A 17839-nucleotide genomic window follows, 5' to 3' on the forward strand; every position below is an offset into this window, starting at 1 on the left:
TTTCTTTCTCATAATTCCTCTTTCTCACATTCTCTTCTCAAAAGTCAGGCTTTTAAGTGGTTGAGAAGTAAAGATGGTATCATTTGCTATCCTACATTTCTGCTGTAGTGACAATACTTTTTTTCTTAGAGACTGAAAGAATAGAAGAGGAAGAAATGGATCCATAGCAATCTAAATGAAATCAAGATGCTGAATAAGCAGGACAGCATAGTTTTTGATTTTTCAAAATCAGTTCCCACAAACATCTATTTTTCTTGAGACTATTTCCTAGAATCTTTAATAAAAGGTTATTTTAATTAAGTGAAAATAGTACTTTTGAAGGAAATGGTATAGCTCAACATGAAGGTTTTTCCCCCCCTTTGTTTAGAATTACATAGATATATGGGTTTTTTCCATTTATTTTCAGAGAATTTTAGCTTTAATTTCCTGCATGCCTCTCTTGGATTTTTAACTCAAAGAAGCATTAATAATCCCACCTTCATTTTTGACAAGTTAACACTACTCATGCATTAGTGGTTCTCTCTTACGTTCCTTTCTAGAGAAAAGAGCAGACTCTGCCTACAGAAGTAAGGCTAAGGCTAGGGTTTCCCAAGTGAATGAGTCACACTTGGAAGTAATCTTTGGATATTTTGGTCACTCATCCTATCCTCCAATAAAAGGGAAAAAATACTCAAACCCAGAAGTACTTTATTCCATTGGAAATTCTTTAGGTGAATCAGATCTTAGCACAATTCTAATGTAAGTTGCTACTGACAAGACTGCACTATTTGTGCAAATGTTTTAGAAAGTCATCCTTGTTATTTGTACTGCATTTTCACCCCAGTCCTAGCAAACTAAACTCTTGAATTTCAACTGAACTTTTAACCAAACAGACACTCTTAAATGAGACTCAACTGAGCAGGCATGGTAACAGTTCAGAAAAAGGACTGATTTGCCAACAATGAAAGAGCAGTTATAATGGAATTATTTTTAAAATGTATATCAATAATTCTTGTAAAACCTCAATAAAGAAGCACAGGAGTCAACAGGCTAACAAAAGTCTCTCTTTTATAACTCACTTATGTCCCTTTGGCAAAGTAAGAGTACCCAAGGCATTAGCAATTTAAAACAGGAGGGAAATAAAGCTGAGCTCAACAAGAGGAAGAAATTTTGGCTTCCATTTGGTTTTGATTTTCTTCATTGGCTGTTTTTCTGCACTTCATAAAAATAATACCATACTTCTTTCATATTACCAAATCAAATATGAATTGCATAGCAAGCCTCTTTGAACTGGGTGTAAAATACACTGTTCATAATTCTTCAGTACAGACATGAAATGAAAAGATATGGAAGACCTCGAAGAAAAAACATCTCTGCTTTACTTCATAATAAATCTTTAATTCCTAGTGGTGACACTTTTTAAGTTAGCAGTAAGGGGCATTTATGATATCCAAAAGCTTTTTATACAACACTCAGAATATTAACCAATACTTTACTACCATCCCTAACCCTTAAATTCACCTCCTGTTCCTGAACCTCTCCTCTAACAGGAGAGATTTGTTTCAAACAAAAAACTGCTGATATCCTGAATGCATACTGAAGGTCATCGATAATTTGAAATCTTACTAAATGTTAAACAGTATTAACACTTTTATAAAGTAAATAAATTGTCTATTTCCAAATGGTTTGGAAATTTTTTTCTGGTTTCCAAATAAACTTTTTGAACAACTATGCTTAGCTAAAACCTGACTTACAAATTTTCTGATGCAATTTAATTGAAGATTTATAACTTAAGAATTATATGTAGAAATTTGTAGTCGCTAAGTCAAAGCAATGATGTTCTTTAATATTCACTTACTTCATCTGGAATGCTTGTACTTATCAGTTGTTTCTTGAATACTGACTCAAAGAAGTCAAAAGTTTCCTTTTCAGAATCCATAAAAGGCAAAATCATTAGCAATTTATTGAAAGCAATACCCTTTACTTTAATCCCCCTCCCAAACGCTGCATACACACCCATTATAAAATAAAACCACCTATAATAAAATTTCTCATTTCCCCACTACATCACAATTTTTCTACAAAATCAAACCACTGAAATTTTGCAGAAAATAATTTTCAACATTAGCCAAAGTTAATTCTAAATGTATTAATGTATTTGTTAAGCTATGAAAAAGTTTAGACACGCAAAACAAATCCTTAGTTAATTCTAAGACAAGTAAGTGAAGAATTTCCTGTTAAATTAGCAAAAAACTAGCCTAGAATTGGATGCAGACATTCTACAACAACGGATTATTTAGGAAAACACAACAAAACCTGAAAAAAATCCATCTCAAGAGTCATTTGAAGGCAAACGATCAAAGATAGTTTCTCCTATGCATATCTTCCTGTAGAATCTGAAGAAAGAGCTACTCGCAGTTATATAACACAGATATTTTAATGACACATACTATTTGTATTGTTACTTATATTTCTATTGTTACCAATAACCAAACTAGGAGATTTACATTGCTGTCATATAAACACTTCTGGAAAATGAGAGCATTTTTATACTTACTCTTTATAATGGACACCAAAATTTAAGTTCCTAAAATTATTGAATATACTTTTTTATAAGTATAAAAAACATTTACAACATATGTCTATACAATAATTTGAATAGAACCAATTTATATACTGAAAAATATAGAGACCATAGGCTTTTAAGAACAAGTGACTATTTCCACAGGGAGATACAAATTCATACCTAACAACCCTCATAAAAATACCAGTTAAATGATTTTGTTGCCTAGTATTCTTACAGTATTTAAATCTTCTAAAAACACAGTAAAACTACCAAACTAAGAGAAGAGCACTATCAGACAAGAAAAATTTTTAGCAAATGCATGCTGCTGCTCTTATGACATTCTTTATTTCATCATTATAGACTGGTTTAAAAACTTGTGTTATTGCAGTAGCTTTAATAAGTAGTAGACTGCTGCCCACTTATCACATAACCCTTTACCATCAGTATACATTTTAGGTTTCTCACCTTGTCAATCATTTTACGGGCTTCCATTTCTTCAGAATTGGGATTTTCCAACTCAATAGTGTAAGTACCTTTGTCACTCTGGTCATCCTCATTGTCCTTTTCAGTAGCGACAGAAATATGCTGGCTTTTCAACTTTTTGTCCATCTCCTGGTTCTGATTAGGCCTATGGCCAAGACTTCCCGAACTCCTTAACAACACAGCTTGTAAGGCAGGTAATGCAGCAGAGGGTTCTTCTGATTTTTGTTTTAGAAGTTTGGCATGAACACCATGTACTGCTCTGTGATGTGATGAGCTGGTTTGCACAGATGAAGGGACTGCTTTCTCTCCTGATGTAGGTTTCACTTTTTCAGCTCGTGTGTGAGGTGTTGGAGATGGAGATTCTGGGCACAGAGCTCCTACATTCTGAGAAAAAGAGTAAGAACGTCTCTTTCGAGGATGGTCTTCATCAAAAAACTCAATCATAAAGGCAGTCTGACTCAAACTGCCTTGCTCTTGCTGCTTTTCTGTGGAATGGACTTTCTGGTGTGACTTTTTCAGCTCTGTATGATGATGTCTTAAGTGCTCTTCAAGTGCTGCCCGTTTACTGTAATGCCGGTGTGCACCAATATTTTCTGAATCACTTTGTGTACCATCATCATGCTTATTCCCTACAAGTAAAGCAAAAGAACATATAGCACAATGAAACAAAGAAAGACCCAACCCAACATATACAAAAAAACTCAAGCAGAAAACTAGAAAGGAAACGATTTCAAATTGGACTTCTCTTTCAACTCCAACAGCTTTCAGTACAAATTTCTCAGCAAATTTTGTACAGTTCCTGGAAAGGCAGTCAGTTTGCTGCAAGTCTAACAATGAAACACATTAGAAGCTGACCAGTAACAGGAGTGCATTTGAATTACCGTTTTCACCAATATTCTCATCTGTGAATGCTTATCATTGATACACAAAAGTCAGTATTTTACCAGCTGTAGAACAGCATGTTTTCAAATCATATTAACTTTGTTACACAGTGTGTTGATTACAAATGACTACTGACACATTCTAGGCAGGGTCAAGAGGAAAAAGAAAACCTTAAAATAGCCCTTCTGGCAGCGGAAATAAAACATTGAGAGCCACAGTTCATATTGTTGGATTCCTCCCACATTTACCATAGTTTATCATGAGAAATGTCTACTCAAAACTGAATTCCTTATTACACTTCCCAAGAAGAATAAGTTTTTCCATCATTCACCCCACTCAGTACCTGACATATGCATGTAAAATGGTTATTACTTATTCATTTCACAAACTACTGTGAGATTTATGAATAAGGATTATTTAATAAAACATGTATACTCCTATGAATACACTTTGCAATGATACCTGAAAAGGTAAGCATGGAAGGCTGGAACGTTGTAAGTCACATTTAACACACAGCAACTTCATGTACAATGACAGTGTCTACGCTCCTAAGTCTTTAGCTTAGTTCCTGGAAAGGAACAGTTTCTCATTCTTTGAGCTCTTCTGGATCAAATCTTGCTCATGCATATATAGAATGTACAATTTGTAAATTTTTTTTATTCTCAAGAGGATAGCTTTTTTATGTCTTCTCACTTAAAACAGTTAAGATACACAGCTACTATTCAGTTAAATAGTAATTATATATTGGCAAATAGGAATTATATATTGGCTAATCTTACTTATGAGAATAATAGCACTAAAAACACAGCTGAAATCCCAACTTACATTCCTGTTTTCTAGTTTTTTGAACAGTGCCTACAAAAATTATGGGATGCTTCATATACTTCCAAATAATAATAGTAAACAAAATTAATACCACAGTGAAAGCCATATAATATAATTTTACTACTGGGACTTTATTACAGAATATTGTAAGAAAAAGCTGAGGACAAAAAACCAGTAAGTTTTGTTTTGTTTTGTTTTTTAAATCGAACTTTCAGAGCAGTTAGGTATATTCTTTACTGAAAAATACAAGCAATGAGTGAGAATACAAGCAGCTCATAAAAGATTACGAAATTCACATATTTACTATGGCCATATGCACCCCATAACTTACACCTCTTTCAGATGAAAATTAATCAGACTTTGAGAAGCTTCTGCCAGGAAAAGGATTATAAACAAAGCCTCCTTCCTATTTATCCAGGTGTCATGGCTAATATTTTAAAGAATGTTCATGAATACAATACAGTACCATGAAGACCAAAGAATTCTGTTCTGTGACATACTCTGGAAGAAATAATAAACTATTATTTTAACGCTAGCACATTAATATAATTCTGTTTTCAGAAATTTTTTTAGGTTAATTTGGAAGAGTCAGCCTTAAAAAAGCAGACTTTTGATGAGTAAAAGAAAGCATCTTGTACCAAGTCCTAGTTAGTTTAAGAGCTAGACATGATAATGTTGTAAAATCAAGGAAAATGGGAACTGAAGGGTTAACCCACTGAAATTGAAAACAGAAAATAAGAGACTTGAAAAAATTCTTCAGCAGTTTTCATTTTGAAAGTTCAAATGGCACTGCAGTCTTCATCTGAACACTGAAATTACTTTATTCTCTATTCTGCTAAGTGGTATTCAAAAGAAAATACACTTATCATATTTAACATCTGATTTAATTTTATTTGAAATGTCACTGTCTGCAGTAAATGAACATTTATAATCACTTGGAACTGCATTCAAGAGCAGCACTCTTATAAATACAATATTCCACAAGCTTAGTATAAAAATTGAAGCTCTCGGTTTATTTCAGATTTCTGCCTCAAACTTGACTTCATCAAATACGATCCATTTAAGCAGAGTAACTTCATGATGTATTCTTTGCCATAAATGATTTTCTTAGAGCATATGAATATTCACAGAACATAGGCTATTGAAAGAGTTGCTAAAAGCATAAATTGAACTTCAGAGCTTTGATTCTAAAAAGCAATTCAGCTTTTTAAAGTAATGCATGGGAAAAACTGAAATAAAATTTAACTAAGGTTTGGATTTTTTCCTTTTAATTTTCAAGATCAGTGTTTTAAATAGTTGATGCTTTCAGCTGTACTAGAACATCTCCAACTATTATACTCACTGTAAGAGGATTTAGTGTTTGGTTTCTTATCCTCTTTTTAAGACTTAATACTGCAATAAAATTCCCCAGCCCAGATCCTTGTGCACATGTGGAGTACTCGTCATTTCAACTGAACTCCGCAAGGGCTCAGGGATCCTCTCACTGGCTGCTGGTGAGGAATCGTTGCTTTCAGAAGCAAGCATAGCTGGAATCATTCACTTTACCTTTCAGCCTCTTCAAGTACACTGGAACGTCACTCTTAATACTTTTGGAGTCCTCCTCTGTTGGTTCCCATATCATTCTGGGAGGATTGTTCTGTGCTAGCCAATCTGCTACTTTGCTCTCTGCAGCCATCATCACTGTTTGAAGCCCAGGCAGGTCCTGACCACTGGAGGAAGAAGGTTTTTTTGACTTGTGACGCTGTTCCGATGTGAATTTTGTCACGTGATCTTTGATCTTCACTTTTCCAGGAGTGTTGTCGTCAAATTCAATGGTAAAGGAAGCATGCCCTGTGGCTGCTGCATGGGAGCTTTGGGTGTCTTTTGTTGGAATTTCATGAATAGTGCTCTCTGCTACCTGTGAAGCTTGCTGGAATTCTTTGGTAGGGATTTCAAAATAACTTGGCTCCCTACAGAAAGGATAAAGTTCTTCACTTGCAGATGCAGACTGCTCCTCAGCTTGCTTGGCATCTGTGCTGCCTCCTATTAAGAAAAATAAGAAAATAGATTTCACAATACTTGGGAACTCCAGGTTCTTCAAGAATTTTCTGAACTCCTGTAAAGGCCACTTGGGTAATTTCTGGAATAAACAGTAAGATTGTGTAGAAGACTGAGCAAGGTAGTTCTGGAAAAACAATTCCAGAATTATAAATAAAAAGTTTTAAGGAAAAGACAGTTCAAACTTTACCGGTAAGGCATATAAAGTGGCAAAAATCTCACCTAGAATTTGTCAGAGTGCACTCCAAATATTTTTAAAAGATGCAAAGGTCAGATGAGTTATTTGAACGTGGCAAACAGATAAATCACATCAGATAAATAGTTGAGTTTATCATTATCGCAATTCCAAACTACTGGAGAAAAAAATCAAATCAAGGTGCCCTAAAACAAGTGCTACTGGTCTGGCTTCCATCTCCTGCAGTGGATAGCTAGTATAATTTTGTTTGGTAAAATTCTTCAGAAAAACAATTCACACATTGATGAAAAATAAATATTAATTTTGGTTTGAAAAGTTTAACACTGATAAGCACGGGAAAGTGTTTTGGAATTCAAACACTTATGTTTCTACAAGGGATAAAACCAAAGAATAGAGCTAAATCCTGCTGTCATCTGCTCTTATTTTACTTGTTTCCTAAATTTGTACATGAACAGAAAAAGAAACAATAGCTGGAAACATGCATAATGTTACCAAGCCATGTTCTCAATGGCTAAAGAAAGCAGAATGTGGAAAAAGCACAGGGTAGTAATTCCAAGTTCCACTGTATAGCTGAACTGAACAAAGGTTAACGCTTCCTGTAGTTGCAGTAAAGTTACCAATGTTCCTTTAAGAAAGCACGCCTTCTGGTTGCATTTCATGAACGAGTAAGCCAGCCAAAATATCTAGTATAGAGATGTGATAAAAGCAACACAAGCTGGAGATGTCAGTAGCAATCCAGGTTAGATTGCAATGAAAGAATTCTGAATAGCTCCTATGTGATTTATCATGGACCACATTAAGACGTATAAGAAATCATTTCAGGTTGCCAAGTAAAGAAATAAGACTGCAATTAATAGATTTCTGGCGCTAAAAATAGCCACACTATATCAGCTGAGACAGTTAATATTTTTCTATGAAACTATTGTGCAATAAGGGAGCAACACAAACCTTTATACTGAAGTCAGGAGTTTAAGTGGTAAAGGATGTAGGATGTTGTAATGCACTTATGCTGTTCCTCACAAACACGGGCATTTTGTGAGGATTTAGAAAAAGGTTAAAAATAAAAAAAATAACAAGGATGGCAATTTGATGTAGAGAAATATACTTTTTAAGTGAAAGAATAATAGCTGGAAAAGTTAAAAAAATAATGATGTTATGGAGAGGAAACAAAAATAGTACACATTCTTTATTATTGCCATGTTTGGATACCAACTGGATAAAATACCTCTGATGCAGGTAACATAGCTTTTTTAATTAATTTTTTCTAATAACAGCTGTTGGAAACACAAAAGACATTCATAATTCAGACAGGTTTTTCTATTGTGCTTTTGCATTCTTAGAATTTCCTAGCTAACGCTTTTCACTGCACTATCAGCTACCTTATGTCTGTGGGGCAGTTTTCAGACACTGACAGTACCTCACTACTCCTCTCCCTGGGAAACAGAATGTCTTTTAAGTACCCTTCCTGAATACAATTATGCTGCCAGACACACAATATAGAATGAATCGATTTTATTGATGGAAAGTCCATTAAAAAAGCTTCTGTGTTTATACAGAAAATGTACAGAAATGAACAAAAATCACACCTTGCAGCTCCTAGATTTTAGGTAAAGTACCATCCCTCTCCATTTGTTTTATTTAGCTAACAAGCTGGAATGGATCAAGCTCTAGCAGGATCAAATCTAGAGCCCGGATCCTTACAATATGAAACACTGTGAATGAACAGGAGAGTAATCTAATCCACCACAGAGCCGATTCATAGATATCTTATTTTTTCCCCTGCCATGGTTCTACTCAGACTTTGAGTCTACAATTTCATACAACTCCAATTTAATTCCAATTCCAAATTAAGCAAGTGTTCAGTGCTCCTTCAAAAGATAACTGCTAATATAGCGTGTTTTGAGAAATATTTCTACTTTTGGGCAAGGCAGCAGCAACCTACTGGCCACACAAAAAACATTATTTTTCAGTAAATATTAAACAGAGGTTCATAAACATCTTTTGAAAATCACAAGATTTTAGCCATCTGCATCGGATGTATGGCAATGAGGGGATCTCTAACACTGGTTTATCAGCATTAATGAAGAATTTCATGAAAAAATTTTCCATGTGAAACTTGCCTGCACCAAATTTAACACCTGAAATCAGTTTATACTACGATGACATGCACCGTATTTGATTCCAATATTTTTAATTAAACAGATGCTAGAATACAGTTTGAATCTAAATTACGACAGTTTAATCAAAAGAAGTGAGAAAGTGAACTACAACTAAATTGTAAATTTTACTAAACTAGAAAAGTTCTTAGAAATTATTTAAAGAAAAATACGCAAAGTTAATTTTAAGTACTTAAAAATCCTATTTTCAGTCTGAAGTACTTGCATTTTTAGAAGAGTTAAATACATCAGAATTGATTAGGAATAAGGAATAAGGAACTGAAAACAATGAGGAAAACAAAAAACTAATACAGATCCTAATCTGAACCACCCTTCAGTATTTTTCACCCAAATTCTAAATGCAAGTCCTTACAGCTTTCTAAATATTACAGAGAGTGATCTATAAAATAGCCTTACCTTTGAAATCCTACCATAAAATGTCATCTGCCAAGATGAAGGAAATTATATATTAAATAAATACAGACAACTTTAAGAGAAAACCCTTAAGCAAATACTGAAGATAGCAGTAATCACAGCTCTATAATATTTTAAACAGAATAAGTAGAGTATCTGTACAGCAAAAAAAGCAATTGCATGGAACTGGAAATGTATTTTGGGAAAATGAGGGGACAGCTAGGTTGTGAACTGCAATCTCTTTAGGGACTGAAGAGATTTCTGAACTGGCAAGAGTGAAAGGAAAGAGACAGAAAAAAGTAGCAGGATATCTGTTCATAGAGATCTCTCTAAAAAGACAACTGTGCAACTCTTTCTACAAGGCAAGTAAGGAAGCAATACTGGTAGCTGCTACACAGGTGTAGTCAGACTATTATTGAAACAATGAGTTTGTGTGAGACTAGGAGGGAAACTGTGTAATATTTGAGAAATCATAGGCTTAACCAAAGGGAGATTCAGGGAGATCCTTTACTAGAGAACACGTCTTATGAGGAAAGGCTGAGAGAGCTGAGTTTATTTAATCTCAAGAAGAGGAGGCTCAGGGGGGACCTCATTGCTCTCTACAAACACCTAAAAGGAAGGTTGTACTGAGGTGGGGAGTGGTGTCCTCTACTGTTCCTGCAGTGAGAGGACCAGAGGAAACAGCTGTACGCTGAGACTGGGGAGATCCATATTAGATATTAGAAAAAAAAAATTTCACAGTGTGGACAGGCATTGGAATAGGTTTCCTAGGGAGATGGTGGAGTCACCACCCCTGAAGGTGTTCAAGAAGCATCTGGATCTGGAGCTGGGTGATTTGGTTTAGTGGTTTAGGGGTTACAGTGGTAGTGCTGGGTGGATGATGGGATTGGATGATCTTGAAGGTCTCTTCCAATCTTGAAAATTTGATTTGATTCTATTCTACTCTATCCTAATCAGAGATGATCATCAGCAATATTCACTTTGTGACATTAGCAGAGCTGATTACAATTTGTAGGACTTTCAGGTTTTTTTAAGTCTTATTTCTCAAGTTACACAAGTAGTCAGAATCTGAAAATTTTACTTGCCAACCTGGACAAGAAATATCATAGGTGTCCATGCCATTCAACATAAACTATCAGATATGCAAAAAACTGCCTGTGTATATGAATATATTATCATCTGCAAAAAAGGAAACCTCAGAAAATATTTTTCACAGTCTTCAGATTTTTAGTAGTGCTCTTCTCTTTCTGCCTTAAAAATACAATTTTAAGAATAAAACTTGTAAAAGAAAATGATCTGGAATTCACAGAGCATTTATTGAAAAAATGTCTGTAAACCTGAAGCAATATATTTATTTGCAATAGGTATAAGAAGCAGCCAAGATACCGTATGTACACAAAATCCCAAAATATTTTTAATGTTAGCTTTTTATTTGGCACTGTGCAATGATATGTGTAATGAAAAGAAGCTGAATTTAGTGCTTTCAAGTGCTTAACAGAATTGCTTTTTTTCCCCTTTCTCTTTCTCTTCATATTTTTCTTTCTATTTCCCACTTATCATTCAGGTTCTTTTTTTTTTTTGCTTTAAGGCTGAATCACATTTTTTACTTTTCAGTTAAAGACAAGATTGAAACAAATACATATAATGATTCACATGGTATTAAATAAGATCTTTGTCTTTTAATGTTGTCATAACCAGTCTTATGAAACAATATCAAAATCGGTCTCTCAAAATAAAAATATAAAACAGCATTGTATATTAATTCCCACCTCTCATTATAAATCACTTAACTACCTGCTTTAAAGCAGCTGAAGTGAAAAAAAGGCAGAACTAATTTTACTTAAATATACTGGTGTGACAGCTCTAAAAGGTTCTATAAGCTCCCCATGACATACCACACAGATTTGCTGCTAGAGCTTTGCAAAGCAAGCCTTACATATGCAGCATTTGCAGGTACTCCATGTCAAAACTCAGCAAAATTCTAGAGCAAACTTCTAGAAACTTTACTGTTAACACTAGTGATTAAACATCACACATTACAGTGTGTGTAATCTCCTACACACACTGATTACACTGATATTTCTAAAATAACTCTCAGCCTGCTTTATCTGAAAATGACGCTATTTCTTAAATGTAAGGAATGTTTAATCTGACATATTGTTATGTAACACTGAAATTAAAAGAATACTTCATGTCAAAATGGAAAAAATTACTGCAGATTATTAGGAGTCTGCTTAAAAACTTACTTTTCTCTTCTTAGATTTCTGATAAAGAAATCAGCTACTACTGAGATCAGCACAGAATGTAGTTTTTGCTTTTCCAAGAAGTGAGAGTATAACACATGGCAATAATAATAATTACTCACCCAATAAACTTGCCAATAACATGAACATTTAACAGCTGCAGCATAAAGTCACACCAGAGGTGTGACTTCATTTTAATATGGACTAGTAGATCTATGGATCATTAAATTATAGTAACATGCATGCCAAAAAACTTTTTTCTTTTTAAAGTTTTTCAGGCTATTCTGTTCTGTTTCCAAATAATTTTCATTAGTGAGTTTCTGTTGGGATAGAAATACAGTAACATTGAAATAATCTTATTAACTTGAGACTGTAAAGATTAATTGTCTATAGTTGGCTTAGCAGAAACAAATCTCCCACTTCTATCTCCTCATTAAACCTTGCCCCATCTCTTAGAATTCATGACTATATATATTTGCTTATATTTTAAAAATAACTAAACATGACAGTCTTCTGAAGTTCCTAATTTTCTTTTGTACAAGTGTTTCTTTATAATGATTTCCTATCATTACAATGATCTACATTATAAAACCTAAGTACATGAAGAAAAAACATACTAACTTGTTGACAATAAGTTAGTTTTCATGGCATGTAATTGTAGGTCAAAGGGGCCCAAAAAGCTTATGACTTTATTCCAAAATTGCATGAAAACATTCAAAAAATCTTTTGCCTGCTTCTACACAGACGTTTTGTTCTGAGATTGAGGAAGTGTGTCCATAGAAGCAAATGTCAACTCTTATCAGGTTTGCCTTCTCAGACTCTCTGCCAACACTGTTAAAAAATACCTATACCAGCAACAACCAGACTAGTGGAACATACAACTAATGTCTACTCAGAGATTAAGTGATCAAGATAAATAAATCATTTGTCTATAAAAGTGACTTTAGTTCTACATCCTGGCAAATTAAATGGCTTTACAAAAATACCAGGTTTTGGATTTTTCCCAGCAGTGTCTTCCTATACCATTCCACATAATGCTTTTGTTTAGTATGTGCTTACTCAAGCTGAATTTCATTCTTACAGATTTATGAGTCTTTCAGTTTCAGAAAACAAAAGCTATTCCTACACTCCACTTAGACCAATACTATTCAGAGGAGATAAATTCATGATGAAACAAAAACAAACATAAAAGGGATTTGCAATATTAAAAAAAAAATTGTATTTACCAAGAAGGCTTTGGGCCCAAATTTAATTTTTATAGCATATACACATATATATATATGGAAAATAAACAAATTGAAATAATTTAGAAAACATTAATCCATTTTCTCTGTTCATCATTTAACTTATGCTGACTTAGCTAAGGCAAATCATGTCAAAAATACCCCCAAGGGTCTGTCTAGAACAAACTTATTTTTGTCTACTATTGAAACAGATGGTATCTTTGTGATTAGTTTGAGAGGAAGCCGGAATCTTATTTTTCTTGGACCTCAAGAACTAAGACAGAAGCATTGATCACTTACTGAAAAATCTCTTGATAACATAAATACAAGAGCATGCAAACCATTTGAAATATTGCTTCCGAAAAAGCAATTTAAAATTATAAAAATAATAGATACATTACTATATAGAAGCTGGAATCTTGTGTCATACCTTCTTAATGGCATGGCATTGCATCAAAACCACAGACTTTGGGATAATACTTTTTAATAATCCCATATTTAATGAGGGCAAACAATATGCCTGTTTTTGTAGATAGATACACGTGAGTAAGAAAAACTTGATGAATTCTTACTTTTGTTATATTAGTTTGCTACAGACATCTAAGCAATAAAACCACAGATACTGCAGATTTTACCATCCCTGTTTTGGCATGTACAACAAGATACTTAGTCAAAGGTTTCATAGCCAAAAGTTAATGCTTCCCTGCACTCCGGAAAGCAAGGAAAATCACATGGCTAGCAAGTGTATCAATGACATGACTCAAAGGCAAAAACTTAATTCTTTTTCTTTGTAAATGATGGCATACACACTTTTCCTTTTTGTTGCCAAAAATGGAAGTGGAAAAACATCCAGCAGTCATTGTCTCTCATTATTACTGCCATTAGGAACAAAATTTCTATTCCTTAGGAATGCTCAGAAGTGTTTGAAGAGCACTTTCTAGACAGATTTGAGCTGTAAAGCTATAAATTATTAATGTAGGATATTAAACCTGTAGTTAAAAAGCCCCCACAGGAGCACACAATAGCATACTCTACTCAAGGTGAGTACAGTAGATGTTTATCCTCAAAAAAACAACCAAATAAGAAAATGTTCTATAACTATACTGCATTATGATGCAGTTCTTTTATATGTGAAAAAAATTGTTTAAGTTGTGCAAAAATGGTCACTAATGTAAATTATTTCCTCTGGTTTCCTTCTACCAGTCGTAATGTTAAAGGACTTACTTTACTGTCTGAGTCATGACAGCTTTGGAATATTATGAAAAAGGTCACTAAAGGTCATGACAAAAAGTTAATTCCAAAGACCTTGACTTCACTACATTGAAATATTCATTTAGTTTGATTTTAGATTTTAGACTTTGCTTCAATTTCTGCAAAACATGATTGATGATAACCATGGCAATTACTATGACAGGAAGAGAAAAATTCTCTCCTCAGTTAAAGTACTTTAAAAAACTGCAAACTTAAAAACTGTTGGACCCTGAATGCATGTCTAAAGAGCTACACAAACATAGTTGAATTTTGTCCTAACTTGAGTAAGTTTTAAGGTTGATCTCTTTATTAGAATAGCAGCCACTTTATTTATATGCCTGACGATAGATAAAAGCCTAATTATAGACACAGAGATTGAAGTTTTGGCAATACAAACTGTGTCTAGACAAGCTAACGAATTAAGGGGTCTGTATTATGGGGAAATAAACATCACTAGTTTAACTTCAGACTATACAAATCTTCACTGCAAGAATTATGAAATGCAATTCCCACTAATACAGCACTGTTGAATTACAGAAGATAATGTTAGCACAGATCACCTTATATAGCTAAAAGTCAAACATAAATATAAACCAGCACCATTTATTCTCAGAAACTATTTTGATAAAATATTCCTATGCATATAAAATGACAGATATGGATTAAACTGAAAAAGAAGACATTAGATCAGGCAATGTTATTTGCTATACCTACTATAGAAAATTTTATTATATACTAGAAAACTGACACGCTATATGTGAAATTGGTCTCTGGAAATCCAGTTTCTCACAAAATGTTTTTAAACTAACTTAAAATTTACTTAAAAACTAACTTAAAATTTTTAAGGTTTTCATCTTCCACACTATGAAACTTCCGAACATTAATACATGTTTAGGTCCCTACTTAGGAATATATGCAGTATATATAAATAATAAAGACAAAAAATCCACACAAAAATAAGACAACACTTACCTGAAGCCCCTGCCTCATGCGTTTTTTCTTCATGCTTGCTATCTGGTTTACAGACACTTTTATCATCAGCTTCATCGTCACCCCACCAGGCTGGTTGTCCATACAACGGTGTCCCACGAGGCATGGCAGAAAGATCTATAAAATTAGCCCAAAGCAGAGGAAATTACTCTTCTGTTTACTTGAGATATTTAGGTTAAAGTAACATGAAGAGAAAGTAATTTGCTTGGATCATTTGTCCTGCAAGTTGAAGTGAAATGGTTGCATGCATTTGCCTAAATACAAAACAAACTTGGAGGCTGGATAACTGATCTGGGTTCTAAATATAAAAGCTTACTAACGACCTGATCAAAACTTCTGGCACAAATGTTTCAGCAAAGGCAGCTGACATCTCTTATTGTCACCCTGATATATCTGTAAACATTATTTCTTCTTTCAGTTTGAAGTCATAAGGATAGCAGTACATTCCTAAAAGCTGTTTGCTACTATTTCTGTGAGAAGATTCTCATTCTTACCCACACTGACCTTTCAATGAAATCTGAACGCACTGCATGAAAAACTGATCAAATTTTGCAATGTTGCCAAGGTTCCAAATTGCTGACAGCTACTACACAGTGCTGAAAGTTACCTTGTGTGTAAAACATTACTGAGCACAACCAGGTTTAAAGGTTGGGGGTTTTTTAAAGGTATTAGTTAATTATAGTACAATTAAAAGTGCTGTTTCTGATATAGAATGTATACACATGATTAAATATATTTAAATGCAAAGATTAAATAAGAAAAAAACCTGATATAATGAAGATTTCTACTCTGATGATAAATTGACTGGATTAGGTTTGATCTGATCTCTTGGAAGAACATTTAACTCTATAGAGATTTAGCTATTCTAGCATTGCACAGATGTTCTGAATATACTTCAGAGAGTCTTTATATAAAAAACCATGATCTTTTCAAATCTTGCTTAGGAGTTTGTCTGTTAATTTAGCTATTATGAATTTCAGGGGTTTTTTCAATGTTTTATACACTTGCATTCCAAAGATGCTTTCATAGCCATGCCAAAAGTTTCAATATGATTGACATTAGGTACTTCTGCTTTTGAACAACATTATACTTTAGTCAATACTCAGTTGTTTTTAAGAACTTAATGGTTGTCCAGAGACTTTGTGGATGACCCATCCCTGGAAGTGTTCAAGGACAGTTTGGATGGGGCTTTGAGCAACCTGATCTGGTGAAAGGTGTCTGCACCCATGGCAGGGGAGTGCAACTAAATGATCTTGAAGATGCCCTCCAACCCAAACCATTCTATGATTCTACACCTGTGCGCTGAATTAGCAATAGTAGACAGCTATGCATATATATAGCAACAGTGAGAGAATCAACCCCAAAAAAACTTGTGAGAATTGCACTCAAATATAAATCACTATCATTAAGTTTGACTGTTATTTTTGGAAGAGTGAAAAGAAAAACAGAAGATGAGAAAAAACCCACTGTGCTACTTTATGTAGCCTTAATATGATGCTAGATCAGCCAACAAAGCAAACAGGTTAATTAGTTATACCACAGAATCTTATGTGTGGGGAAGAGAATTTTTTCAAGTGTATCTTCTAGAAGAGTAGATTAAACCTAAAAAAACTGCACAGCCTTGACATAAGAAATGAGACCTAGACAGTTCCATAATAAAGAAACAACAGCACTTGATTCCTTTCTTATTCTTGTGGTTATCTCCACTACATTTCAACCAGCCTCACACTGAAGTTCATCACAGAATGAGAGAATGGTTTGGGTTGGAAGGGACCTGCCATGGGCAGGGATAGGTTGCTCACAGCCTCATCCAACCTGGCCTTGAAAACTGAGATGGATGGGGCATCCACAAACTCTCTGTGCAACCTGTTCCAGTGGCTCAACACTCTCCCAGTAAAATATTTCTTCCAAACATCTAATCAAAATTTCCCCTCTCTAAGTTTAAAATCATTCCCCCTTGTCTTATCACTATCTGCCTGTGTAAAATTTGCTCTCCCTCTTTTTTATAAGTCCCCTTTAGGTAATGGAAGGCTGCTATAAGGTCTCTTCAAAGCCTTTTTTTCTCTAGGCTGAACAACTCCATCTTTCTCAACCTGTCTGCTCTGATCATTTCTGTGGCTCTTCTCTGCACTTGCTCCAACAGGTCCATGTCCTTCTTATATTGGGGGCCCCTGAGCTGGACACAGTACAACCCACACAGAATTAAGACGCCTGCAGAAGAGTCACCATGACACATTACACAAATATGAAAGATGAAGTAGAAACAAGACTGAAGCTACAGCAGTTACAAATTTTTAAACCACAACAGACCGCTTAGGTTCTATCCTGATGCATGCTACTAACTATAAAACAAACACACAAAACTCCCATCCATTTAAAAAGAAAAACAAAAGAAACCAAACCAACCAACTGAACAAAATGGTAGGTGGTAGAAAGTACAAACTGTTTCTGAACAAATACTTTCAGTTAAACTGTAAAAATTAGCAATTTTCTGCCACAAATCCTGTAAGTTTGTGATTTTGGGAAAGAGACATGTAAAAATCTTATAAATGCTGATTAAATCTCTCTTTAAAAGTTTATGTGGATGTTACTGT

At 34.2% G+C, this 17839-nt stretch overlaps 1 protein-coding gene across 12 annotated transcripts in view; it reads right to left on the reverse strand.

The window, feature by feature from the left end:
- The window catches only part of CEP170 (centrosomal protein 170), a 99710-nt gene that overhangs the window by 45382 nt on the left and 36489 nt on the right, over positions 1 to 17839 (reverse strand). For 11 of the 12 annotated variants that reach the window (XR_007903990.1, XM_051783798.1, XM_051783795.1 and 8 more), the window contains 3 exons: positions 15228 to 15362; positions 6281 to 6757; positions 3011 to 3657 (listed from right to left, as the gene is read on the reverse strand). Coding sequence is in view for 11 of the 12 variants with exons in the window: in XM_051783798.1 (XP_051639758.1) it covers positions 3011 to 3657; positions 6281 to 6757; positions 15228 to 15362 (1259 nt within the window). In the remaining variant the exon portion in view is untranslated. The remainder of the gene's footprint in view (positions 1 to 3010; positions 3658 to 6280; positions 6758 to 15227; positions 15363 to 17839) is intronic. The other variant, XM_051783797.1, reaches the window with a different exon arrangement.

Source organism: Manacus candei, unplaced genomic scaffold (assembly GCF_025592945.1).
Source record: "Manacus candei isolate 608988 ecotype Guabito, Panama unplaced genomic scaffold, ASM2559294v1 h1tg000017l, whole genome shotgun sequence".
Taxonomy (NCBI): Eukaryota; Metazoa; Chordata; class Aves; order Passeriformes; family Pipridae; genus Manacus; species Manacus candei.